Here is a 27073-nt window from a genome sequence, read left to right as displayed (position 1 = left end):
AAAAGTAAGTCCTGCAGCCTAACTGGTTATTGCATTAGAGGGACAGTATCATGAAAGAGACAGGAAGAGAAAGACATGGAGCAAGAGAGAGATTGCTTCTAGAAAAACACTACCTTTACAGCTTCTTTACTCATATATTCTCAAGCTGACAGGATGAAATATTGTAAAAATTGGCAATTTTTCAGGTATAAAGTTTAGAATTTTAGAGCAAAACTGTTTTCTTTACAGCTCTGTTAGGCTAGAGAGATTTACTTTTCTGTGTAAGGCAGTACCTTTCAGAAATACGTTTACTTTCATCACCAGAAACAGCTACATACTGGGCAAAGTGGGAAGCAATAACTAGGACATTTTGCTGACTAAAAATTCGGTGAATATAGCTGCTTTGAGTTAGAGGTATCACTTCCAAGTGTCATGGTTTAACTCCAGTAGGCAGCTAAGCACCACACAGCCAAAACCAGTACACCAAGGGAGGTTATACTGTCTGGGTCCATGTATTATTTTATAATATATAATTTGCCATACAAATACACAAATACGCAAGTGTCCTGGTTTCATCTGGGACAGTCAATTTACTTCTTAGCTGGTACAGTGCTAAGGATGAGAATAATGTTAAATAACACACTGATGTTTTAGTTGCTGCTGAGTAGTACTTACCCTAAAGGAACCTTTGTAATGTTTTGAGTGAGGTTTATTATTCTCTCTAAAAGCTGGCAGGTGGTCTCACAGACCTTCTGGCAAAGCTGATTTAAGAATTCCCCTGTGCCCAGGGGTGTTTGTTCCAGTGGGTGAAGAAGGACAGGAAGATGCTGGCTCAGAAGCTGTGCCAATTCACTGCTTGTGGGCTGTGTTGTAAACCCAGGTTAGTTCTCTAATTGGGTTTCTTTGTGGGTGGTTTTTTTTTTTCTTGGTTGTTTTTTAACTACAACCCTTCTGAAGTCAGAGGGAGGCTCTGAAATAAAGGGGACCTCTGAGGAGTTTGTTTCATAGAGTCAATTTGGTTCGGAAATCCTACTGAGTTCTGCAGTTACCTGTGAGTTGGGCACTACAGTGCCACACTTCACCAAAGAGAAAAGCAGGATTCCCCCTTGCCCTGAGTCCATCTCCTTTAGGGCAGAGTGCAGCTGACACAGAAACACACCCTCAAAAATTAAAAAAGAATAAATCAAAATTTAAGAGACAGAGCAGACCCATCAAGGGTAAGCAGCAGTACTTTCTGTAGGAGACCCAAGAGGAAGAAAGATTTGTTCTTGTAAGTGCAAAGAACCCCATCCTCCTGCTTGACTTCCTCTCCTGTTGAAAAGGACAGTTAGTTTTCTTTGTTAATAAATATGTGAAGTTTCCTCCCAGTTCTTCATATCTGAGAAGCTCTTGGTTATCTATTTGACTGAGAAGAGGCATTTCCAATTACAAACATATTCATTAAATTCCTTAACTTCTTCACATTGAGCACTTGATATACAAATTAAACATGGGAAAAAAAAAATCAGCAATTCCTACTTATTCTGCTTATGTACTCTATTCTGTAACTTTAGTTGTTTGGTTTTTTGTTTGTCTGTTTTTTTAATTGGGATTTAATACATTATCTTGATTATCCATGTTATAACTGTTTCTGAAACTTACATCATCTACTCTCAGGACTGCTGTACTGCCTTTTCAATTTGGACACTTCTGATGAGCAAACAGCAGTCAAAGTCAGCTAAATTATTTCAGAATTTGCTTCTACCAGGACTCAGCTTTAAACTGTGAAAGAACTGTAAGATCATGGTACTAATAGATGCTAAAAATGGAAATGTAAACAAGTACGTAAACAATCAATAGTGCCCCGTCACTACACTCAGAAAATGCTGCTTCTCTGGAAAGGCCTTTTACCCTTGTGCCCAAATGGATAAAGGAGACCTTTTTTATTTTTTGCTTGTCAGCATGTTTATCTCAGATACATCCTTGTATCTTCATACATGTATCTTTGGAAGAAAATAATTGCATAAAAAAATAGTGGCCACAGTCTAACATGAATAGAGCTGACAGTCAAGCACAGAGGGAAAGGGTTAAAACTTTGGTTATTTCCAGAGTGCTTTATGTTCTCAAGTGCACATATTGTACCCAATGTACTATTTTTGAGGACATAATTTTCTGTGGATTTTCTTCACCAGAAAGGAAGCCAGGAGGGGTGTAGGGGAAAGGTTTCAGGTGGGCTGACTGTCCCAGACAAGAAGGTGCAGTCTAGTGTACTGAATCTAGCTGTGGATAAACTCTAGTTAGTGGCTGGCAAGGATATATCTATACACATCATTGGCACTAGATGAAAAATATCATTCAAGGATTTATCTGCCTTTATAATTACTGCAATATGGCTTCTTAAATGAATGGCGATTTTTGCTTAGGTATTTAAAATGAGTAAAAGCAAGGAAATACACTATTTAGATCAGAATAATTTAGAGTAATATATGTGGAACTACACGGAAGCTACAGCTGCCTCCGCCTTGATACAAGAATATGACTGAAAGAGGGGAGATTTAGTTTAGATATTAGCAAAAAATTCTTTACTATGAAGGTGGTGAGGCGTGGGAACAGGTTGCTTAGAAAAGATGTGGCTGCCCCATCCCTGGCAGTGTTCAAGGCCAGGCTGCATGGGGCTTTGAGCAGCCTGGTCTAGTGGAAGGGCCCCTGCCCGTGGCACAGGTTGTGGAACTAGATATAGATGATCTTTAAGGTCCCTTCCAACCCAAACCATTACATGATTCTACGACTTGGTTTCATGCCATTTCAGTAGGAAAGTCTAGTTGCAGATGCTGAAATACAATGTGGGCCAAGGCTTAAGCATGGGAATTAGTTTACCAGAATGTAAAAACTTTGTGAAAAACTAAGCAATAAAGGATGAATTTGAGGCCTCGTGGATGGGAAGAGGTAAGAGGGTGAGTGTTAGCTATGTCCCCATGCACTAAGGGACAGCTAGTGCAGGGTCATAACTAGTTTCTGAACACTTGCATGTCCATTTTGAATGCTGTAGTGGTGGCAGTAACTTCACAAGGCCCTGAAGCCCCCCGGCATAGCAGACTGCCCTGCATGTACACCATGTAGCTCCAGTGCAGCTCTTACAACAAACAAGCTCCCTGCAGGTGCTGGGGAGCAGGGCCCCTGACGCAGAACTGTCTTTGCTGTAAGCTCCTCAGCCTTTGTGCAATGCCACACCCTGGCAGGAACGGTGCTCCCGGCATGGTGAGCATGGCCACCAGAATGGCAGACCAGCCTTCTGTGGCCACAGCTGAGAGGAACCGGTCTCAAGGACACCCCTAAACCGGGGTGGAAGAGAGACCCCGGCCAACTTCACGATGGTGGCACAGCACTCCGGGTGCTTGTGAGCCATTGCAGCACATGGCTGAGTTAAGTGGGGCAAGAAGTCAGCTCAGCCTGCCCCGTGTCCGTTAGGAAATGATGCCCCATCTCTATCTTGCCTCCCTGCTGCATCCCAGCATTGCCTTTCCCAGGCTGAAGGGGCCGGGCTCATAAACCCTCCTCTACCAGCTACGATACTGAACTGCTTCTGGGGCCGGGGGACACCGCGGAACTACCCCCGCAGGAGTGCCTAAGAAACGCCTTATGCCCACCGCAAGATCAGACCAGGGGTCAGACAGAGCAGCCGCAGCCTCGGACGTCCCCGCCACGGCCATAGCAGCTGTCCCACACCAGCCAAACCCGCCCACCTCACGAACGCCGAACCCTGGCGTCCCAGCACCGCCCCGACTCGGCGACCTCGCGCAGGCGTCGTGCGGGCAGGGCGCGCCCCGCCGCCGGTGGGCTGGGCCTGACCGGGCCGGGCCGTGGCAGCGCGGCTGCCAACGCGGAGACAGCGCGGGAGAGGCGCTGGGTATGGCTCCGGCAGCGACGGCCGGGATCTCGCCGACTGCTCCCTCACTGGGCCCGGCAGGTGCCTGGCTGGGCAACCGCTCTGCTCTCGGTGGGTCGCTGCGGCCTCGGTCCTTCGCCGCGGGTGGGAGCTCTGTCGGAGGGGAAGCTTCAAGCCGGGAGCCCCCTCGCTCCCCGCCGACGGCCCCTGAGCCTCTCCGCGGGCTCCCGCCACCGGCTGTGACCTCGTCGGGGGGTGCAAGTGTCCGGGCCCTGCCGACATCTCCCGTCGCTCGGGTGCTTCAGCTGGCCCCGCTGCCTCTCCCCCGGGAGCCTCTCCTCACCGCCGCGGGGCCGAGGCGGGTGCCTCTGGGGTACCTGTCCTTTGAGCCACGTGCCGCGGCCCGCCGCAGGGTATCAGGACTGGAGCGTGTCCCTTCTCCGGCCTGGCCCGCGGAGCCCGGCGGGAACGGATCGCTGAGAGGAGGTCGGCGCTCTCGGTGGTAGCGGCCGGTCTCTCCCGGTGAGGCCGGCTGCGTTCGCCCGAATGCCGAGCGGCTCTGGTGTCGCGGCAGTCCCCGCGCGGACTGTTAGCTCAGTCGGGAATAGCCTGGAGTTGCGAGGAAAAGACAAAAAACCTCCTAATGAGCTGCACAGAGGGAGTCTGGTAGCTCCTCCGTAGTTGATTTCACTTCAAGCTGGGATCAGATGTCTCGCAAGGTAGAAATGCATGGGAGAATTGGTTCTGTTTCACCCTCTATTGTGAGAGTAAACTTGGCTTTTAGCGTTTAGGTTTTGGAAATCCAGTTGGCAGTAATCCCTAAGATCTCTGAAGAGCAGTCGCACGCAGACAAGCGCCAGAGGAAGTTAGTCTCAAGTGACATTTTCTTTGTTTATAGATAACCACAAATGTTATGGTACTAATAATCTCAAAGCGAAGCAGATTTTGTTGCCTGTGTAGTCTGAAGTGTTTTTTTTTGTGTGCTGTCTATGCTTAAACGTTTCTTTTTAAGTTGATGCTCGTTTTTACCTGGCGTGATTTTCAACTTAAGCAGCTTAATTGCCTCCGAATGGTATGACATTGACAAGAGGGTACCTGCTTGTTTGAGAGTAAACTTAGTGGAAACAGTTAACATGGGCTTTTTAGCATAAAACTAAGCAATAAATGTTTCTAGTCTTCCTATACTTACTTTCGTACATCTGTAATCATTGATGCAGGTTGGCTCTGTCCGGAAGGACTGAGGAATCTGCCACCTGCTATTTGTTTTCTGAAACCAAGAGGAATGGAAGGCTTGTCATCCTTCTCTTTGGGGCACTGGAAAGAAATGAATACCACTAGGCACAAGTGGGAAGAGTAAAATGGTGGGAAAGATGCTAGCGTTATCAGACCTCTCCTCCTCCCCCCCCCCCCCCCCCAGCTAATTGATTTCACTGAAGGATTTTAAGCTCCTTGAATTTAAAATTTATGCTGCCTGGTGTCCAGTGCTCTCTGAGGCCTTAGTTTGGTTTTTTTTTGTCTTTTTTTTTTTTAATTTTTTTTTTCCTTTTTTTTTTTTTTTCAGTTTTTCTATGCAGAGGTTAGAGGAGAGGAATTATGGAGTTTTCTTCTGTCCTTGATCATTACCATATTTTTTTTTCCTTCTCGGTTGCTTTAGTGTAAAATATTTTTTAATATAGAAAAAATTAATTTGCTCTTTGATAGTTATTTGGTATTTTGGCACATGTTGAGATGAGTGTACAGTTTACCTACTGCTGACATGTTGAAGAGAGTGTAAACGTGTTTTAGTAAACCAAAGGATGTGTACACATAGGCTTATACTGGCTTTTAACAAATATTTATACTCAGGATTTCTTTATTGAGCTTGAAGGCAGTTTTGCTGGAGGATTGTTAGTGTGCCATTGGTAGGATTTGGTGCATTGGTAGGATTTAATACCAATAGCAGTAATTAAGTCTGGTCCTTGCAGTGTTCAAGGCCAGGTTGGAAGGAGTCTTGGGTGACGTGGTTTAGTGTGAGGCGCCCCTGCCCCTAGCAGGAAGGTTGGAACTAGGTGATCTTAAGGTCCTTTCCAACCTTAACCATTCTATGGCTCTTCATGTAGATGAAGAGGATCATAATTTTAAATCCAGAAGTTGGGAAGTCTAGCAGGAAGTGTGTAAAGCTATGAAAGAATTTTCTTATTGCTGTGAGTTTGCCAGATGCTTTCTGTCAGTTTATCTGCCGTATCTTCACACAGGAAATATACTGGTTTGGGTTAAAATTGGGTTTTAACTCATTTAAACTAGTGTGGCTGTTAGTTTGCATAAATGTGATATGATGTGTGTGGTTTCATTGCTGCTCACTAGATGCTGCTTCTACTTGTAAATTTACCCGTTATATAGAATCGTATCTGGTGTGAAGGAAGGTTGGTTATTTTTTTAAACAGCCAAACAGGTGAAGTTTGCTTTACTAAATGTGTGTGGTAGCTGCATCCAGTGCATGTTTTATGTGCATGTTTTATTTGAAAACTGAAATTTGAGGGGAAATTTTCCAGCACAGATGCAAAACATCAGTGTCTGTGTATTTTTTTTTGCAGTAGGAGCTGTGTGCTGTGCAAGTAGTGACCAAAGCAATTACACCACAAGCACTCCAATTTTAACACTGTTAAATAGGGAAATGCAGTTTTTTTTGTCTCTGTATGTGTTTCTGCAGCATTATCAACCTTGTATTGTGTCACTCGCAAGGAATGGACTGAGCCTCTGTCATACCCTTCGTATTGCAATTTTTCCCATTCTGAACATGATAAAACTCTACATACTCTTCTTGTTTTCTCATTGAATTCTTAATGTCAGATGCATTCATGGTGTGATTGTTCGGACTGATTAGGTGACCGATGAGATGATTTACTAGGTTTGGTCTTCCTTGTTGGTTCCTAACAGGCTCTGTCTGGGAGTGTAGAAATTGCTATGGTTTAAAATTGCTGAGGTTTATGTGCAATATACAGTAATGCTTTCAGCTATAGTTTGCTGTCAGTAGGACCTACCCTTACATGTGGGATGTCTCCTCCCTAAATCCCCACCCCACCCTCAAGCTTTTAAGAAAACCCACCTAAAACTTTGTGCAGACAACTTACTCAAAGTGTTGGTAGGGCATGTAGTTCAGAACTAAATAAGGATTAAGAAAGAACTTGTCAAGGTGGAGACTTATCTCTCAGTTCAGAGTAGAAAGCTCTCTTTCCAAGACCTACTGCAAAAATTGCTGACAATCACAATTTTTGTGGTCGCTTCAGTGGGTCAAAGACTTCTCCTTTAAGGACTGTAAGCAGGCTTCAGCTTGAGGTGCTGTGAAACATTTGCAGTTTTATGGTTATGAACACAGTGCTGGGTGGCAAGGAGGTTGTTGGGTATTACATTCGGGTAACCCATCCCTGAGACTTGCTGCGTGTATCTTGCTGCGAGGGTTCTCTAAGTGCAGTTAGGAAAAGCTTTAAAGAACCAGGGTTGATCCTTCTGCTTGCTTTGTTGAGATACTGCTCTTGACAAATCTAATGAAGGTTTTGAGGTCTGTTCTTAATAGCAAATCTTAACCTTGCTTAACCTCTAAGGCAATTGGCAGTACTGTTAGTTGTCAGTACGTTCTTTCATCATGTGGCTTCCTTTTTCTCATCAGACTTCCTGCTTATTTCACTTCTGGCTGTACGTTCTGATTACTACAAAGAAGCTAGAAGTTCAGCGGAATTCACAAACTTGTTGAATGTTCCTCTTCAATGATAGGTGTTTTTCCTTTGTTATTCAGTTGGTGCATATTCCCTGAAGTACAATTTCCTTGAACAATAGGCCAGCAAATGGTAGGCAACAGGTTTTCTTCACTTAAGAGGTTTCTCCTCTAGGAAATTAACTTTTTTTTTTTTTTTAACTTGTTCTTTGCGGCCTTGTCTAGTTTGCCTGGTCTCTTCTGTAGCTACCACCTTACTAGTAAGACAGGGAAGCCCAAACATTTTCTAAATGTCTTTGTGCTTGTTTTGGGCAGTGATATATTTTGACTTCTGATTGAAACTGCTTGTTATTTCATCTGCTTAGGTATGCATAGGCAATTTTACTGTAGTGTCCAGAACAGATAAATACTGTTTACAGTGGATAACTTTTTAAAGGTACATTTAATTCCAAGTTGCAGCTAACCATTCTGGCTAAATTTACTATCCTTAAACTGACTAAAATCCAGTATTAAATCAGTACGTAATTACCAGCGGGGCTCTAGGTAAATTCACTGCTAAGCACATGAATTAAGAGTCTGACAAAATGAACTAGACTTTGATAACAGCTCTACTGCAGCTCTAGTAGAATGCTTTATTTTATATCTAAATAAGTTGAATGTACTGAATTAAAATAAATAGATAGTTTAGACCTGCTTTATTTTAAGAAAATATCCACCACTTCTGAAATGCCAAGGGACATAAGGTGGCCATTTCTGGCATTTAATTAGTTTCATTAAAACTTCATTACCTTAGCAAGTTTTTAAAAATAAAGTTTTCTTAAATTCTTGAGAGTGAGGTATTTAGTATGTATGTAGGAAGTTTAGCTAATCAACAAGCTTTATTTTTATGCCTGAGTTTAAAAGTGTGTAATTTATCATTTAAACAAATTTTTTATTTTACTTAACATGAATGCTTTAAATCCAAGTGTGCTTCTATCCACCTTAGATGTTCAGCTTGGAGGTAAGAAGTGTCTTTAGAGTTTAATGCAGTTCAGTCTGCTTCCCCTAGATCCAGGAGAAGATGAAGCACTAGGTATGATCATCAGGTGCTTCTTCCTTGCAGGGTGAGCTGAAGTTGCAGATGCCTGACTATTCCTCCTTGTGGCCTTGCCAGCTTAAGCAGTCCTTCGGTTGTGCCCTTTAAACAGTGTGTAGGTCCCCATGGTGAATTGAACTAGAAGTGATCCAGGTATGGAAGAAAGAAAAAGAAAACACACCCAAGCAAATCGTATTCTGTCTAAATTACTTTGAACATTGAGTGATTGGTCTTTTTCCACAAGTGGGTGGTGAACTGGCACATTAGTGGTGGGGAGGGAGATAAACACATAAGCCGATATTGCTACTGAGACATGTTTTCCAGCTACGCTTAGCTGAGATGTTAAAGCATATCATATGCCATATCTGAATGTTTGTTTTGTACTTAAATAGGTTGTATGTTGACCACATTTAATTTCTTTAAATATTCATTAAGGCCAATAATAGTTTGTTCTGTATACTCTGAGATTGATAGCTGCATTTTGCTTTTGTGCCTGAAAGCAGGAAATGCGGTCCTGTAACTTCTTGAACGTTATAGCAGAGGAGATGGTGAATGAGTGTACTTATTTTAGCAGGTAGATTGCTAGAACAATCAAACTCTTAAAACATAAACAAAGTTCTATAGAAGGCATGCCATAAGAAATAAATGGCGTGGGTTTAATGGACAAAATCCAGACTAACCAAATAGGATTCTTTATCAGTAGAGCAAAGAGCTTACATCATTGTTTATGGGTTGCTTTCTGTAAATTAAACAATACAAAACCAGCTGGAATGTGCTTGAAGTAGTCAGCTAGATGTAGATTATGCTTGAGTTTAGTACAGGAGAGTTAGAAAAATAAATAGTGCATTATTTTAATGTTGAGTTATATTGCTTATATAACAACTAAACAGGTTTGATCTTTGTTATAAAAATGATTTATTTTTTCAAGAATCCAGTCTTAAATATTTCTAGAGGTGTCTCATGTGCTTTATGAAAAGCTTGAGAATTGCCTGTTTAGATCAATACTAAAGGCAAAGCTTTGAGGTAACTGAGGCTGACATTGGGGAGATTCTGGTGATTGTGCCAAGTATGAAATCTTTTTGAGTACCTGCAGCTAAAACCAAGGAAAGAGTAATTCTGTAACTGCAGATACCAGTACAAGCAAAATCAGATATTGTGGTAGTAGATACTAAAGGAGGAATTGTTCTCACCCTCTGTTTGTAGTGAAAAAGAAAATAGGCGTGGAGTGCAAGCTGTTGTCTTTGCAGGATCTGTAGCCGTACTTGGCAGAGGGTTGTCTAGGTACAGTTAATCCTGCTTTTTGACAGTGGGATGAAGTGAGATGACCTTTCTAAACTGCTCCCTTCTCTCTTTTCTGTGAGTTTATAAAACTTTCTTTACCCTTTAAGTTTGTTATAGAGCAATACCTTCGCTTATGTGGTCTGCTCCTTTCTTCTCACAGGCTTCAAGACACTAGTCTTGGAATATTTTTGTGGTCAGCCATTATTTTACTGATATGGAGGGAATACAGCGCTTAAGAAAAATGTTAATAGATATGTCAAGGCCACGTAAAAATTGCATTTTAATGCAGGATGAAATATTCTTTCATATGTGAACGTTTTCCTCGTATATTCTGTTTCATAAAGGTGCTGTAAAAAATCCTTTGAGCCATTGCTGAAAGAACACTATGTCAGACTAGTACTGATTAGAGCCAGTATAAAAGACTTGGCTGAGTTTGACTGTCCTTATATCTACTTTTTAGGTTAAGATTAAGTAAGGGCAGGCAATTCTCAAGTTCAATACCTAACACATACTCATTTTTAAGCAAACAAGAGTACATAGGATCTGAATTAATAGCAATTTGTGGCAAAGTGTAGCTTTAAATGTCACTTTAAATATGCTGAATATTGCTCCTAAACCTTTTTATTTATATCACATCTTCAAGTAATATTAATGTGTAAACTGGTATACAGTGACAGGTATATAAAAATACCAGGACAGCAAATCACCAAAGCAGATTAATTTCTATAGGAATTGACTTGAGTCAAGGAAGATTGCTATGTGCAGTAGTTGTCATTATAAACCGTTGTGAAGCAACACCAGGCATCATGAGAATGAGGTAGACTATCAAGTCTGTTAATAAGCATAATATGCCTCTGGGGAAGAAGAATAGGGAGCATACAATGAATGATGTAGCTGTGACTTGGGGAATAAAATATATTGCTCATTAGCTAGACATGCCTTGGTTTTGCATTATGTTGTAACTGTTGAGGTCTTTGAGGGCAGACATCTTGCTGTGTATGATAATGAAAGCTGGGTGCTGCACTCTGCTTATAAGGTTACCAAGTATTTGATACAGCTAAATACTTCTGGGGTACTTTTGTGTTTGCTTTTGTTGAATTTTTACATCTCTGAACATAAAATGAATGTCATCAAGCAGTTTATGGACTTTCTGCAAGTTATGTATATTATTAATATTACTGATTTCAGGTTTTACTAGTATAATACCTTGCAAATAAAGTTGTTTATCTTGTTGAATTTTAATGGGAGAGCTAGATTTTTAGGTATCTACAACTGAAGAAAAATCACACAGTCTTATCTACCTGGTCTGGTATGTTGGAGTATCTCTGCTAATGAATTTTTAAATCGGAAAAATACTTATAAGTATGTCTCCCTGCCTAGTTCAGAAAGTCTTTAAATCTTAATCCAAGTAGTGGGCTAAACTATGCTACAGAGTATGCACTTGATAAACTAAGTTTTTACCAACATGCTTCTGTCAGGAAAAAAACACACAAAAGAGTGTAGGTACAGTTTTTTTTTTAAATTATTTTTTTTTGTTCTATTTTACCTTGTATGTGTTGCATCTGTCATTTGAGAATTTGTCTAGATTGCAGATTAGATTGTATTTGATGAGATTTTCTCATTGGTGTTTCAAGTGACAGTCCGAGAGGAAGTGCTAAATCTTGAAACAGATTGTGTAGCTAGAGAAAGAAAACTGAAACCAAAGGAACTCAAACCATGCAAGCATTTACAGGTGCTATATATTAGGTGTGCTGGGAATATGAACCTGAGGAGTTTCTGATGGTGTGCTTTTTTTTTGCAGGGTGGGGATGGTATTTAGCAATTGCAGTGATCACTGATTTGCAACATTCAGCAGTGATCTGTGTTTCTGAAAATGTGATGCATCTCAGTCACTGGAGTTGTTTGTGAATTTGAGATTGGTTCAGATTTCTATAGAATTTTTTTTTGTTTGCTGTGAACATTTAATAGCATTTGGGTTTCATTTTCCAATTTTCTTTGTATAATTTGTCTTCTGATTGTATGCAGCTTTGAATCAGCTTTGTATTGTAAATTGTACATATGTTTTCAGTGGCTGCATCAAGCTGATGGGGTTTCAAGTTGGTGATTTAAAAATAATTGTATAGGACATTATGCTTCTTTAAACAAATAATCATCCTGGCCTTATTTTTGGAACATACTCTGAGACTATGCCTCCATATTACCACAATTACTTTAGGAAAGTGTGTTTTAGGTGTATTAGTCTGTAAGACCCACTTGCTTTAGGTTTGTAGTGGGTATTTAACCTACTGTGGTTATGGAGAAAACGCTGAAATGTATTATTTGTTTGGGGAATGAATGCCTCTCTTTCCACAGAGAGAGGTAGAAAACTGAGAAAGTCAAGTCAGATTGATCTCATGGCCCTTCTACCCATTAATTTGAGTAGCGAGTGGTGGTTGATCTTAGTGTTGTAGGTCTTTCCCATTTGTTCTTAAAATGACTAATGTGCAAGCAAAGCCCAAAGCACCTGCCTATTTTTGTCTTCTGTTTGAACCTGAAGGGTGCTTATCTATTAATACATCTCTGAGTTTGTGATGTATACTGTTTAAGTTGAATTTCTTAGATTCAGAGATGTTGTGGTAATCAAAATAGTACTACTTTGGTATGATGGCTTTTCTCCTGCTTGGGAAATAAATTAAGGTGCTTTGCTTAAATGGGAGATTTTGTGCCTGTTTCTACCTGATGAGTTGGGGGGGGGGGGTGTGGAACGACACACCAAAACCCCCCCAAACAAACAACAAAAAAAAATATTTTGGTATATTAAAATGTAAATTATAAACTCTTAGAAAGGAAATTAAGTGTATGTAAGATCAACTTCCTTAGTTATATGATTATGGCCGTAAGCCATTCCTGTCTCTTGTTTCTTTGTAGTGTAAAACAGTTGCAGCCTGAAAGTGTTAAATTGTATATATTGGTCAGTTGTCCTACTCAGGCATAAATTAAAGCATCTAAAGGTTACTTGTCTAGTAAATTCTGTATACAGTTATCTGTGGGAATGCTGGCCTCTCTTATAAGTGAACAGCTTTCTCTTTTGTGTTTGGGAGTAAGCTAGACCATCTGGCTTTGTCCAAAGCAAACATCCTGAGATTTTAACATTTAGCCTTGTGATCTGTTCAGTGGTTTGTTTGCATTTCTTACAATTTGTCTGCATTTCTGCTATTGTTTAGAAAACTAGTTTAGAGAAATGCTTTTAGCACACCTTTTCTTCTTGCTGCTGATTGTGGTTTTATCCACTGTTATTTCAATGAAGTTCCTTCCAGTGCTTTTTTCACTTTGAGCAAGTCTTGTGTACTATGTACTACTGAAGTGACAATTCACGACTGTCCTGAAAAATTCAGGAATACTTTAAAAATAAACGACTTAGTGTTTTGATATGAAAAGAGCTAGGCTAAATACCTAACTACAGGTTTAAACGAATTTTCTTTTCAGTCTGTCACCTTACTGGTATTTTTAAATACAGCTTAGTTCTACAGCTAATGCAGTAGAGGTGTTTGTGAGATAAGAGTCTTTCAGTAATTTTCTGGAGGCTTCAATTAGTTTTTTTTTTTTTGTGTAAGGGAGTGATTTGATTGTTCTAGACATTTATGTTCTGAAAGCATCACTGTCATAAATGTTTTTTTGATGGATCTTTGTTTCTTTAACCAGTTTCATTCATAGAATGACTGTGAATTTCCCTGACCATTTTAATACAAGATGGAAAATATCTTGAAATAGTGTTAGAAATTTTTTCTATCGGTTGTCTTTATTGTCATTTTTTTTTCTTACTCAAAAAAAACGTATTTTCAGTTGAAGTGGAGAGTAATAATAGAGGGTAGAAATACAGCAATATTCTTGTATGTTGGAAGAGTGATATTTAAATCTTTTTATGTGGGTGGGGAGTGTGTATAAACCCTAGAGGCTCAGAAGGAATTTTGGGTATGCAAATGTGTATTTTTGGATTTCTAGGAAGAAAATTAACTCTATCCCAGCTGAAACAGGGACAAATTGAACAGCTTTTTATTTTATATATGAGAAGGTACTGAGAATTCAATTTATCTGGGTATATTAGCCATGAAAGTGGGCAAATATTAGAACAGGTTGCCCAGAAATGTGGTGAAATGTCCATCATTCAGATGGAGCTTACCTGAGCAACCTGATCTAATCAGATCCACTTCTAGCAGCATTTGGATTAATGAACTTCAAAGGTCCCTTCTAATGTGAGTATTCTGTACTTCTGGTAGTTCAAAAGCCCAGTCTATAGAATGGAATATATACATCTGTTAAATTCGGAGTTTAATTGAAACAAAAATGCGTAATTGTGAGTCTAAAGTTAGTGTGTATGCTGCAACTTAGATTCTTTGGAAACAAAACATAAAGCCTTTTTCTCATCCTGTTTCAAGTTTAAATACAAAATGGGTTCTGAATCTTAAACAAGGGAAGTGAGTTTATCTTATGCTGATGAGTAATTTTTTTTTTTTCTTTCGTATTGTGAAATCCCACTATTAAGAAAAACATCATGGTATTTCTCTCACACCTGATGATACTGCTTTGCAAGGGTCAGTTCAGAATCCTGTGCTTACATATTAGGGAGGAATCCATGTTTTTTTTTTTTTTTTAGCAATTTGGCATGAATTTAATACTGGAGAAATGGTATCACATTTTCCTCAGTGGTGGGGACAAGGAGCAATGGTGGTGGTACACTTCTGTGAAATATGTGAGCCCTTTTATTGAGCTCACAAGCCTGTTAGGCTAGAATATTGTTCTTCACTCTTATGTTAGAGAAATATCATGTGAGGGTTTTGGACCTTAGATGTCTTGTAATCATTTATGAAGAGGGAATGTCTACTGTTACAGGTGTGGCTTCGCAGCCAGTGAAGTATGTGTTGCCCATTCAAGTCATCACATAAGGTACATCACATTGATGCTAGGGGATTTATTCATGCTTGCAATTTTCTAAATGCTTTGAATTGATTTACAGAGTATAGTAATACCTGTGTTTATTCATTTGCATAGGTAATGGAGAGTTTTTCCAGTTTTTGTCAAGCAGTGACTTACAGACAACTACTCTGACAACTAAGACTGATGGCAATGATGGCAAGCCTGAACACCTAGAATATATTGCTTTTGCATTGGTTCCTGTTTTCTTCATCATGGGTCTCCTGGGGATCCTGATCTGTCATGTCCTGAAGAAAAAAGGATATCGTTGTACAACGGAGGCAGAACAAGTAGAGGAAGAAAAGTTTGATGAAAAAATAGGTAATCAAGAAGTCTAATAACTTCCTATTTCTCTACATTACAGCTACTATGGAATAATTTATTGTGAGACTTCTGTCATTTCTCTGTCTATATTTGACATCAAAACAATATTAAGGAAAATATTTTTGTTACCATTATATGTCCGTTGGGTTTTGATCTTTGCCAGTCAAAACTAGGAGTGTTCCAATTTCCCATGCAAGTCCTCTAACATCAGTTAAGAGCTTACAGAGGGATCAAAGTGTCCAGTATGTTTGTTTGCAGCTGTACACTGCAGTCACAGTCGCCAGATTGCTTTTCTGCATTCCACCTGCTTTTAGCAACAAAATATTATTATGCATGATTTCATCTGAGGAGAGATAAAAAGCCCTGCCACATGAAGCCTAAAATCTTAGTTTTGTGTTAGCAGTCTTTGCTCCTGTTGTGCTGTCATTCTCATCTCCCATCTCATTATAAAACAGCCTTTGGACTTACTGTCTACTTTCTGTTGTATGTAATGTGTACTGCTTTTATTTTTTTCCTAAAGATACTTCTTTTTGTTCTAATGTTTGTTTGTGCTTTTATTTTTATGGTTCCTTATTTCCATCTACTCTTACTTGAAAACAAAACAAGAAAAGAATGCTATCCCTTGGGAAGGGCTATAGTAAGTCACTATAGCATTTGGCTAAGTAAATATAAGTGTCAAGTCACTTGTAAATACTTTGGGCTTCTTCCTTTCTCCTAGTTAATTACTGTCAGTAGGTTTATAATAAGTGCAAATTATACTTCGCACTTTTTGGCTGTGTGGTAAGGGTAGAGCAGTGTGGTATAGTAATGATGTGTTAGCATGTTCTTAAGCAGTTACTGCCTGGGGCATGCATGTAGGGAATGGAACAGGCTGATCTGTTAGTTCACCTGCTTGGTAACAGCAAGGTGAGCAGTCATGATAGGGGGATAACTTCTAGGTCTTGGGGAGGTAGCTCAAAGTTGCATTGCAAAGTTGCCTGTATTAGAATGAAGATGGAGCATGGGTACAGAGATGTTGAAGCCCCTAATTTACTAGTACTGAGGCAGATTTAGGATCTCACCTATCAAACTTGCCTCAATCCTGTGATACTACTTTTATTTTGATTTTTTTTATTTTTAAACCTAGTCATAATGATTGGAAACGGCAGAGCTGTGCCTCCTCATAGTTCCATTTTTCTCTCCCATCTTTCTCTGCCTTCTGAAGTTTTTCTGGGGAAGCTTCCAGTATTGTTAATAGGTGCAATTGATTCCAGAAGTATTTAGTCGTAAGGTGTCTTTCTTAAATTGCTTGCTCCTGCAAAAAATCAAATGTGGTGAAAAGCTGAAATTGAATCCCTCTTATTCTGGAAGATGATAATATCTATTTTAAAATAGTGACTTGGGCAGACTAATGATTTTGTTTGTTTTCCCTCCCTATTGTTAGGATGACAAATACTGCTGTCTTGTTTCTTCCTTACTAAATATAGCAGGAGTTTTGACATATGCTTTTGAAAATTCAACTTTAATTCAAGTTAGTCAAGTCTTAAATTAGTATGTTAGAGCTGATGTCTAGACTCCACAAACTTATGTTTGTATTTTTTCTGAATAAGGACTAGAAAGTCTTCTCTCAGCTTTCACTCTGAAGTGGCAATAGATGTTGTCTGTCTTTTGAAGTAATTTCTTCTGGTGTTTGCTTTGGTTTTAGCATGGGGTCTTGTTTTTACTTTGTTTTAAAATAACTCACTTCTTGATTTGAAAGCCCAAGATATTCATAACATATTTATTTCCTTGCACAGAAATGAATGAAACAATACATGAGAATAGCGACACTGTGGGACAAATTGTTAACTACATTATGAAAAATGAAGGTATAGTATTGTGTTGTTCAAGACATGGTGTTCCATAACAAGTTTTTTTTCACATATTCTGAAGTATGTTATGTTCATGTGTTTTTATTAACCATTTTGTACATGCTGAGCTCTGAGATTGCCTTTAGAAGGCAATAACTTCAAACAAAGTAGGGAAGGTTTTGTTTACCTGAGAATTATTTTGTATGGTAAGTTTGGTTCATGAATTTCTTGATACTGTAACTATTTGGGTGTTTGATTTTTTTGTTTTGCTTTTTTTTTTGTTTGTGAAAGAAAAACCCAAGGTTGCTTTCTTAGTGGCAATGTTTAAAGCATGTGGAAATGTTTTTTTTTGACCGTATTAAACTTTTTGTCTTGAAATGATTTTTGCAGCTCTTCTCTGAAAGGTTTGTGCATAACTGAGACTAAAGGGTAGACGAGCACTAATTTTATGTGCTGTGCATGTAGAATGAAGGATAAAGAAGATGATATGACTGCAAAAATAAAATCAAAGTTAAGCAGCCTATGGAATGCTTGGTTAGTTCAGAACTTACTTGCCTAGTAGAAGAAACATTTAGGAGACTGCATGTTTTTATAGCACAAGAACCTGCAGCCTTTTAATTTTACATTTGTGTAAGCTGAAGTTCTCTGAAGTGTTGAGCTAGCTCTGAGTGTTATTTTTGAATGAAGACTAGTCCTCTGGAAAAGCTGTATTTTTTGGGTTGGTTTGTGTTTTTTTTTTCTTGTTTTTCTCTTGGTTTTTCTTTTTTTTGTTGTTGTTTTTTTGTTGTTGTTGTTTTAGTTTGAATTTTTTACTTAACTGTCAGGGCTTTGAGTTTGTGTATTTTTCATGGAGGCTGGGATTAAGTGTAGCCCGTATGTGTTTTAGAATATGTGAGCAATTGGTTGTTTTTGATGGATAATTTGCATTTTGTAGGGCTCAATTAAACCAGTGTTTTTCATCTGCAGTTGCTTTATATATATATGAGGTGATGATAATCCTGTGGTCAAGTGGATGTTTTAAATTTTTCAGAGACCTTGTCTGGGAGTGCTGTGTAGATGGCTGTGTTACATGGCTTAATTGGGTGCTTTTGAGTGCAATATGAACTGTACTTTTGGTAGCTCATATTAAGAAAATCACACAGAATTATATTAAAATTTTTTTTTTTGCATAATTTTCTCTTGTGCCTTTTTGGAGATATGCATGATGCAGTCATCTTTCTTCTAAGTGAAGTTTCTTTGAGGACTTTTAATTTTGCTGTTTGCTTTTTCTGAGGTTAGAGTTGTGCACTTCTGAAGAATTCTGTTTATTCTCATTTCAGCAAATGCTGATGTGTTAAAGGCCATGGTGGCAGATAGCAGTGTCTTTGAACCTGAAAGGTAATTACTCATCTTCTTAATGCATATTTCCTGAGTACATCAGTTCCTTGATTTGCCAGCTAAGATGACAGTATGTCGATTTCCACTGATTTATGTTGATTGTGGTGTCTCTGAGTCACTCGGTTTTAATGTGTGCCCTGGGTTAGTAACTGGCTCTTCTGGTTATGTGTTCTAGGTGTGTGATACGGGTTCATTGCTTTTTGGGTTAAGTATTTACAGAGGCTGCAATACTTGTTTACTTCACTGTGAAGTTACAATTTGGCTTAGTCCAAAGTTCCTCTGATTTGAAAAAACATAAGCAGCACTTGGTTCTTTTGTATGGATGCTAACTTGAAATAGACATTTCTTTCTCTGTCTCCTGGTTTACTTTTTTCTTTATAATCATGGTAATATACGTTGGCTGACCCACCTCTTACTTTTTTCACTACACATTTAGAGAATTACATAGAGAATGTAGTTCATCCCTTGAATTGCAGATGCATTATTTATGTATATCTATACGTAAGTACCTTTAATTAATACCTGTACTGTTCTACTTTTCATATGTAACCCTCTGTTCATGTTCAAGGTAGAAAAGATGAAGGTTCAAATAGTACTGTATCACTAATAAAATAAGTAGGAGTGTGTAGCTTTAGCAAAACAAAAGGTTGAGTATGCAACCGTTTAAACTGTTAAACCACCTGTTTAACGCTAAGAGGCTTGGTTATTGTAGAAAAAAAATGAATTTAAGGAGTTACTCTCAAGTACAGGACTTATTTTTAAATTTATGGTGCAGCAGAAATATTTGAATTTAACTCAGTCTTTTTGCGTAGGTATGTGTGATGTTATTTTGGGAATTTTAACTATTGTTTCAGTGGTGAATTAAAATACAAAAGGTAAAGGGAAGGGGAAAATAATTATATAATTTCTGATAGATACTCCCAAAGCTTTAGTAACTTAAGTGCAAATCCACTGTATTTTTTTCTAAGTTTGATGCACTATGAAACATTTCCTAATGATATGAAAAGTAATGGCTAAGCAAAATCTTCACTTCTGCCACTTAAAGCCATTAGTTCCTGTCTTTGCTTCAGAGGTTGAACAGATTTCCCTTAATAGCATTCTCTTGTGTATTTGAAGACCATTAAATGTCTCTTGTCGATATTTTTGTTTTGAAAATAAGCATCCAAGTAACTCCCGTCTTTTACGGCATATTTTATTTCTTTTGTTTGTCTGTTCTCCTTTGGAGTCTCTTCAGTTTGATAGTATTTTTCTTGAAATAACAGTTCCAAAACTGGATGGAATGATCAGCTGAGGCATGATTAATGCTGAGTAATGTAACCCTAGGTTAGCAGGTTATACTCCTGTTATTTCCACTGTGAAAATTGTCCTTCTTAGCAACAACATCATAATGATTCATGTTTAGCTTGTGATCTTCACCTTTTTCTGCAGAATGATCCTCTGGCTAGTTTCTTTGTAATCTGGGTTTATAAAGCTTTTCTGCTAAAGCACTGAAACTTGTTTTGTCCTTCCTGCAATACAGCCAGTATTTTTAATAAGGTTTATGTGTGTGTATATGTGTGACTGTGTATTTTATACACATGCTGTCTTCTGATCATCCTCATTTCTCATCTTGTCCTCTACAGTTACTATGGGTGACCCAAAGTTTATGGGTACTTTAGTTATTCTTCTATTCCATTATGCAAGGAACTATTAAAACACTGAATATCATCACAGAATAACCACATTAGTGTGCCTTTCCAGTTTCATAGTGAGCTACTAATATGTAATTTCCTGGTATTTCCTTTTTTTTTTTTTTCAAACAAGGTGTGCTACCTTAAGCTGCAGAAATTTCACGTTTAATGCACTGAGAGGCTTGATTTAGGAGAATGTGTTGCAACATGGTATCAATATTGATGCTGAAGTCCAAAAAAGTACATCTTCTGGTTTCTCTATATGCTGCCTGCTTTTCTGCTTTAGAAGAAAATCAGATTGAATCAATCAGATGTTCTCAATAGGTACTTCTTGGTGGTTATACTGCTTTTTCTTTCTTTCAAAGTACTTTAAGAAAAAAGTAAGTGTTTCTGAAGCTTAAGCCAGATTATCTGGCTTTTGAGTCTTTTTCTCTTCATGGTAGATAGTTTTGTCTCTTTGCAGTGTTGTAGGACAATGCTCTTTTGTGATTTCTTGGGGATACTGTAACAACGCTAAAATAGTTTCCATAGTTCTCCAAGTGTGAATTTAACGAGCTGATTACATGTCTTCATCAGTATAATTTCAGGTAAACTGTTTTCTTTTAGCCTGATTTTTTTTTTTTTTTTTACATTTCCTTTTCCTTTGTGTTAATTATCTTAACCACATGACTGCAGCTGAATTAATTTATGGAAGTGATTTTAACTGCAAAAATAGGATAGGATATTGGAGGGAGACCTAAACCAGACATCCTTACAAATAAACGGTCCCTGAAAAAGTTAGTTATTCACAGGCATAACTGAAGGTTATATCTTACTCTTCTTTTCCTTCTTAAGAATCAGGACGTTATAGTAAACACTAAATTTCCTTTATTCTTTTTCCTACAGCCCTTTATCTCCTACCTCTCCTGGGAGTCCAACAAGTCCAGGATCTCCTTTGTCACCTGGTGTTATTCCATTTAAACACAGCTGTAAAGGCCATCACTTCCATACTGTTGGAGGAGCAATAGAACAGGATGTTTGTACTCGTTGTAGCCACAAACGATGGCACCTCATAAAGCCAGCTCATAAATCTAAAGAGCACAGAAGAAGTCGTATCGGAGAAGTTACAGTCCTTTCTGTGGGAAGGTAAGGCTTGGGTCATTTTATTGTATGGTTTTCTTAGGGAAGATACAGTGACCCATTTTGGATCAGGTATCTATTGATTCTACACTGTTTATAGCATCAGTGATTGTTTTTTGTAACCCTATTACTATTAGACTGAGGTTATTTCTGGAAGAAATAAACATGGGTTGGTTGTTTGGGTTTTGTGTTTGTTGTTTTTTATTATTTTTTTTATTTTATTATTATTTTAATAGATGGGGATTTACTGTGGGTATAAATCCATAGCTATTGCTCTATTGATACTGGCTAAAAAGAAACAAGGGTTGCACACTAATAAATTCCTCTTTCTGAATTTGGTATTTTTCAAGTAAGTGTGAGCTATAGAAAGCATTCTGTTCTGTTATTTTTAATTCCTAGCTTATGTTGTAGTTGTCTTAGAAAATTACTCCTCTGAGAAGTAGTATGCTACCTGTGGATTTTGCATGAAAACATAATTCCCAGAGAAAGTGTGATTTTAGCAATAGTGAGTATTATAAGTGCATGTAGGTAATGGGAAGGAAGACTGCTTTGAAGTGAAGCTGGTCCCATGTGGATGTCAGCTCTGAGGGTCTTGAGGAACTGAAAACATGTTCCTGTCCTTACAATGGGTACTGAGTGCAATCTAACTAATCTGAGGAAATACAAATGAATCTTTTCTTTTGCTTACCTCAGATTTAGAGTCACAAAAGTGGAGCACAAATCTAATTCCAAAGAACGGAAAAGCTTGATGTCTGTTACCGGTGTGGAGAGTATCAATGGTGATATGCCTGCCACACCTGCAAAACAGGAGGACACTGAAGTGCCTGCCACACCTGTGAAACAGGAGGTGCGAGAGAGAAGAAGCTCCGAGTAAACTGCAGGTAACAAACAGTGGGAACTCGTGCTGAAAGTTGTATGTTGTCAAATAAGTGAAGGTAATTGATAACGAGAAATGAAGTTGAAAATGTATCAGTTCTGCATGAAAATTCATCTTTTAATTTAAAAAGTTTCTATAGAAGTTTGCAAAAATTGTATTTGCTCACTCAGCTAATGAGAAATTTGTAAAGGCTAAATTATCCACCAAATTCTTATCTAATTGTTTATTTAGGCTTTGTAATGAGAGTAGATGTTGAAATAAACTCTTTGTGGAGGGTGGCATTAGAGGTCCAAAAAATTAAACATCTGCATATTAATTTTTGCAATAAGTGGTGCTTCAGATTTAGTGGCAATGTGTTTATTACCCAGAAGAAGCAAATGCTGCTGACAGCTGCATCACTGGAATAACTTAAGTGCTTCTTCCTTATGCTTGCTGCCTTGTACTGTGTGCTTTTATGTAAGTGACTGCTTACAAGGTACTTCTCTGATAGATCAGTGGATCTTTGGCTAATAAGAATGGAGACACATGAAAATGCTCATATCACAGGGATCTAGGTAGGTTACTAAGGAGGTTGGGGTTTTCTTGTGCGTCATCAAAGTTCAGTGAATTGCTTGAGGTACCCCATGAAGCATGTCAATGTGTCCAGCATGGCTTTGGAATGCACCCCTGACTGTTTTTGGTTTTGTTTTGGGTTTGTTTTTTTGGTAACAGCTGGGGTGAAAAGCCCCTGTAAGTCAATGTGATTTGCTTCTAACTGATGACACACTGACTGATCATCTGAAGGGGAAAGGTGATTTTACATAAATGCATTTCAAATACAGAGCTTTCCCTTTAGGAAAAAAGGGGTTCTGGGGTGATAAGGGCACTAGATTTGAAGACATTGAACAAAGTGCACAGTGCCAAAATCTCTGTATGCTGAGAGAACAGATAAAGTCATGTTGTGGCAGCTCAGTCCATTTCAAACTCTTAGGAACTTCAGATATGAGGGAAATGCACCAGTGGAAATTGTGTATGTTTAACAGCATAACAAGACCCAAACCCCCTTGAGTGTCTTGAGGTTAAATTTGAAAAGCCAAGGTTTGAGATGTGGCCTTTTCTTTATATCTGTTTTTTATTCATTAAGACATTCTGTAATTGTATCAGGAAAGGAAGACAAAGTAGAGAACTGGTATGCATTGGGATACTTCCTACCAACTGCTATTGGCAGCACAGTTAGGACTGTTGACCTAAGGAGTGTGTGTTTGTCTGGACTCTGTGCCTTATCATTAAATTATACCCAATTTATTTGGAACCACTGTCACAGAAAAAGAAAGACTTGGAGATGTGGTATGTTACCAAATGTTTAAAAGGCTGTGGAGTGTAATGAAGTAAATTCTTCTTGCTCAGTGGGTTAGAAAGTAAACAGTGAGCTAATTTGCAAGGAGGTGGAGTTGAGGTTTCAAAAATTAAGAAGTTGAAATAAGCTGTCCTATCTTTATTGCTGGGCATCTGTAAGACCAAACTGGACAAATGCTGGTCAAAGCCAGTGTAAATACAGCTGCCTTGCAGGTGTATACAGCATCCTTACAGATAGCTGTAAAGACGACTAAGTATTTTGTTTCTGCATTTTGTTCTATGACAATTTTTGGCAAATTGTAGCTTTCTAGTGGCTGCTGACTTATTGCTGCTCTTTAATCTGCAAAGGATCTGCAGATGTCAGTGAAAGGCAAACCACTCTTACTTTCTGATTCAGAATTATGTCCTGATACTCAGCAGTTATTTTGTTGGTGTTCTTTCCTTTAAAAAATCAATATTAGCTAAATGTAAGAAGAAATAACCTCTTCCTTCACTGGCTGCATTGACATTTTCATAGCCAGCTAATTGTTTTGTTACTCCTGTGACTATTCTTTCTTTCCTGTATCTCTAAATTTAGCATGATCAGACTGTTTGTAATATTTGTTTTTACTTAGACTAGTTAGTCTCTGTAAACATTTGAAATAGAAAAAGGCATATATGAAAATAAAGCTAATTCCAGTGCACTTTGATATAGAAAAAAGGAAAAAATCGTATTTTAAAGTGACTCTAAAGATGTTTTGTAGTCCAGTTTTCTTTCTAGTTTGTTCTCTCATAAATAAAAAATATATTCCCTGTAATTACCTAAAAGTTGTTCTCTAAATTTAAACCATGACTACTTTAATCTAAAAGTAAGCAGTTCTCTAGGGAGATACGATAGATAGACATTTAATTTTTTTTTTATAGCTATACTATGGCAGCTTTTCATTGTAGAGCCTCCCTTAGGATTAAAGTATTGCCCTTTCTGAAAACAAATGTTCTAATAGCAGAATCTCTTGTAAAGGTCTCTCCAGTCCAACAGAGCTGTTTTGTAAATTATCTGGGAAACTTTCCAGGCTTGTTTGATGTGCACTACAAAAAAATAAACAGATCTTTCTTGAAAGACTATGACAGTGCTCCTTAGCATGGCTCTAGATTAGTTTTTGTCCGCTGCTGTGAAAAGCTGTTCACATGTAAAAAGGTAGTAGTTAGACCTTTACTCAACTACTTCAGACTTGTAATAAATCATTATAGTTTCATTTACAGAAACCGAACAGATAAGTGTCATTTAAGATTTCTGCACCCTCAGCCAATAAATTTACTATAGAAAGCAAATGGTTTTGGAGAATTTGGCTCAGATCTTCAGATGCAGAGGAAGAAGGCAGACACAAATGTGTATTTAACTGTTGACAGAAAAGGTTTGTTCCAGCGTTTTGAGGCAGTAGATTTGTGCTTTGTGACCTGACTTTAACTGATGTTACTTGAGAGTTCCTGTGTGAAATGGTATTCCCGAGTTGGGCAGTACCTGAATGACATAATATTGCTGGTTGCTTGTTTTCACTGCTGCTTTTGAGTTCAGGTTTTTTTTTTTTTCTCCTAAACTGGCATGTTCTCAAGTATTTTCTTAAAGTGACCTCTATGGTATTTCAGCTTATCCTAGTTCTTGCTGGCTGTGTCATTTGAAGCTGTAGCATGTCTCCTCCATGTCTCCAAGGTCCGTGTTCTCAGCAGACTCCATTTCATCACTTAAGTTTATTTAGAATATGCTTAGTGGCACATAAAGTAGTAGACAGACTGATGGTTGAAGTCAGAATTTTGAGTTGAGCTCTTGCACATCTGTTGTAAGCTACGGGTAAACAAAAACTTAAAGTACTGGTGCAGTGAAGCTATGTAACATCTTTCGTTCCTAGTATCCTTTCAAAGTTATGTGTGCTTTGCACTGTGATGTGATTTGTTAGTTTGTCCATGTGTTTGTCCATCATTTTCATAAGTGCCAGGTAAATTTTCAGTTTCTTTCCTTTAGGATTTCACATGCTAAACTTGCAATGCACGGCAACCACTTCCTGTGATTGTGGCATTTTTCCCCATTTCGGAGCATCTGCTAACTTTTTAATTGTGGTATGTTCAGTCTAAAACTAGTTCTGTTATTTAGGCTTATTTTTGTTCTTCTCTTGCAGGTGGAACTTTTAGAAGAAACTTGTTCGCTAGCACTTTGGAAAAAACTGAAAACTCCCAAGAGAAGTATACTATTTAAGGAAATGTATTTATGGCATTGTTGCATTTTACAAGTTCTGTGATGGCATTCATGCAAGGGTAAACACTGATTTTTACTGGTGCAAAGCCATTAAGATTTAGACACTTAAATGTTGTTGACTTTTGTGGGCCTCGTATCAAATGTTGGGCTTCATCTGTGAGAGAAAACCTAAGGTTTAGGACAGGAAAGTTAAAAGACTTACCAAATCTTAATTTTTTTTTTTTTTTTTTAAACTTAGACAAGCATTTTTAGTGAGCTCAGTATTACATGTAATATGATTACCCTATGGATAAACTGTGTTCACCCCTCTAGTCCATCTGGATTTTTCTCCTTTGTTTTGCCCTTCCAGAGTTGACAAGTGTTTGTTGAAGATAAAAGCAAGCCTTTGGAAGATGAAAATACTCTTTTAATCTAACCACTAGTAGCCAAGCAAAACATACAGGGAGATCATTATGTCAGCCAAAATCTGCATGTGTGCCTTTAGTACGTAAGCCCTTGGACTCTAAAGGTTGCTTCACGTTAGAGTGGCTTAGTTATATGCAGAAGTCAAATTGTTTTCTTCCTTCTCCTTACTCCCCCTTACTACTTGACATAGGCTGAACAGCATTTTTTTCTATGTAGCTGTGTAAGCTATTGGGAATTTACTTTCCTCAAGGCCACTTGTTTCACGTTTTCTTGTACCTACTCGCTTGTGTTTGAAGAATGTCTAATAGTTCTGCCTTTTTTTTGTTTTTATCCACAGGCTCCTAATTAAGCTAAGGCAACACATTTCAAACATTAGATAAGGATATGGAATATCTGACATAAAAAGTTTTCTGGGGTATATGCTAAAGTACTTCAGAGTGGCTTTATTGGACTGAGGGTAGTTTTTTTTTCATTGGCACTGAAATCTTGAGTCACTCCCTCCATGTTTGAAGTATGACTTACTGCTAAAAATACCAGTGATGGTTCTGTGATATTAATTCTTTGTGTCAGCTTATCATGATTTCTGCTTTGTCCTGTTACTCGTTATGGGGAGGCAAATCTTTGCAATACTTCAGCAAACTTTGCTGTGTAATAGAAACTGAAAAATATCATTTGCTCTGAGTGCCTAAGAATATAAGTTCTAATGTAATGCATTTTAGTGGAGATTGCAGTATATTCTAAGAACTATAAAGTAATTTAATCTGTTGTATTTCCTCAGTGAAAATCAGTGTTTGCATTGAAATAGATTTATCTTAAATTCATACTTTCAATCCTTTCAGTCCAGTTGCTCTAAACTGTTTCTCCTTCATATCTGAGAATTTGGTTTCTTCATCAGTTTACACAGTGTTAACAATCAATGTGTAAAAAGATAAATTTTAGTCTCGATGCTTATATATTAGATACTCGCATGTCTTCCCAGGAAACATGAAGTTTATTTTCACTCTTGCTGAAAGTATGTGTTGCAGATGGTCTTTCTTCTACTTGTATCCATGAGATACTATCTGGA

General features: G+C 38.2%; 2 protein-coding genes across 3 annotated transcripts in view; one reads left to right on the top strand and one right to left on the bottom strand.

The window, feature by feature from the left end:
- CUNH4orf19 (chromosome unknown C4orf19 homolog) overlaps positions 1 to 27073 on the bottom strand; it is a 266923-nt gene that overhangs the window by 186158 nt on the left and 53692 nt on the right. The gene's annotated exons all lie outside the window — the stretch shown is intronic.
- Positions 3771 to 26770, top strand: RELL1 (RELT like 1). 2 transcript variants are annotated; one of them, XM_061470911.1, is made up of 7 exons: positions 3771 to 3955; positions 14920 to 15162; positions 16941 to 17012; positions 18314 to 18371; positions 20927 to 21166; positions 21854 to 22041; positions 25526 to 26770. In XM_061470911.1, exons 1-6 carry the CDS (start codon positions 3868 to 3870, stop codon positions 22032 to 22034), a joined length of 882 nt encoding a protein of 293 aa, XP_061326895.1. In that variant the 5' UTR covers positions 3771 to 3867; the 3' UTR covers positions 22035 to 22041; positions 25526 to 26770. The 2 variants fall into 2 exon arrangements, with proteins under 2 accessions (XP_061326895.1, XP_061326905.1); XM_061470921.1 differs by lacking the exon at positions 25526 to 26770 and adding an exon at positions 22528 to 23096.

This window comes from Pezoporus flaviventris, unplaced genomic scaffold, assembly GCF_033815535.1.
Source record: "Pezoporus flaviventris isolate CSIRO_AGI_PZ_B2104156 unplaced genomic scaffold, CSIRO_AGI_Pfla_v1 ptg000002l, whole genome shotgun sequence".
NCBI classification, from domain to species: domain Eukaryota; kingdom Metazoa; phylum Chordata; class Aves; order Psittaciformes; family Psittacidae; genus Pezoporus; species Pezoporus flaviventris.
The sequence above is the reverse complement of the archived record's forward strand: the minus strand, read 5'-3'. Positions and strand labels throughout refer to the sequence as shown.

Coding starts and splice junctions, on each gene's coding strand:
- RELL1 (XM_061470911.1), top strand. CDS start 3,868: ATGGCTCCGGCAGCGACGGCCGGGATCTCGCCGACTGCTCCCTCACTG. Junction 3,956..14,919: donor GGGCAACCGCTCTGCTCTCG/GTGGGTCGCTGC, acceptor TCATTTGCATAG/GTAATGGAGAGTTTTTCCAG. Junction 17,013..18,313: donor CTACATTATGAAAAATGAAG/GTATAGTATTGT, acceptor TTCTCATTTCAG/CAAATGCTGATGTGTTAAAG.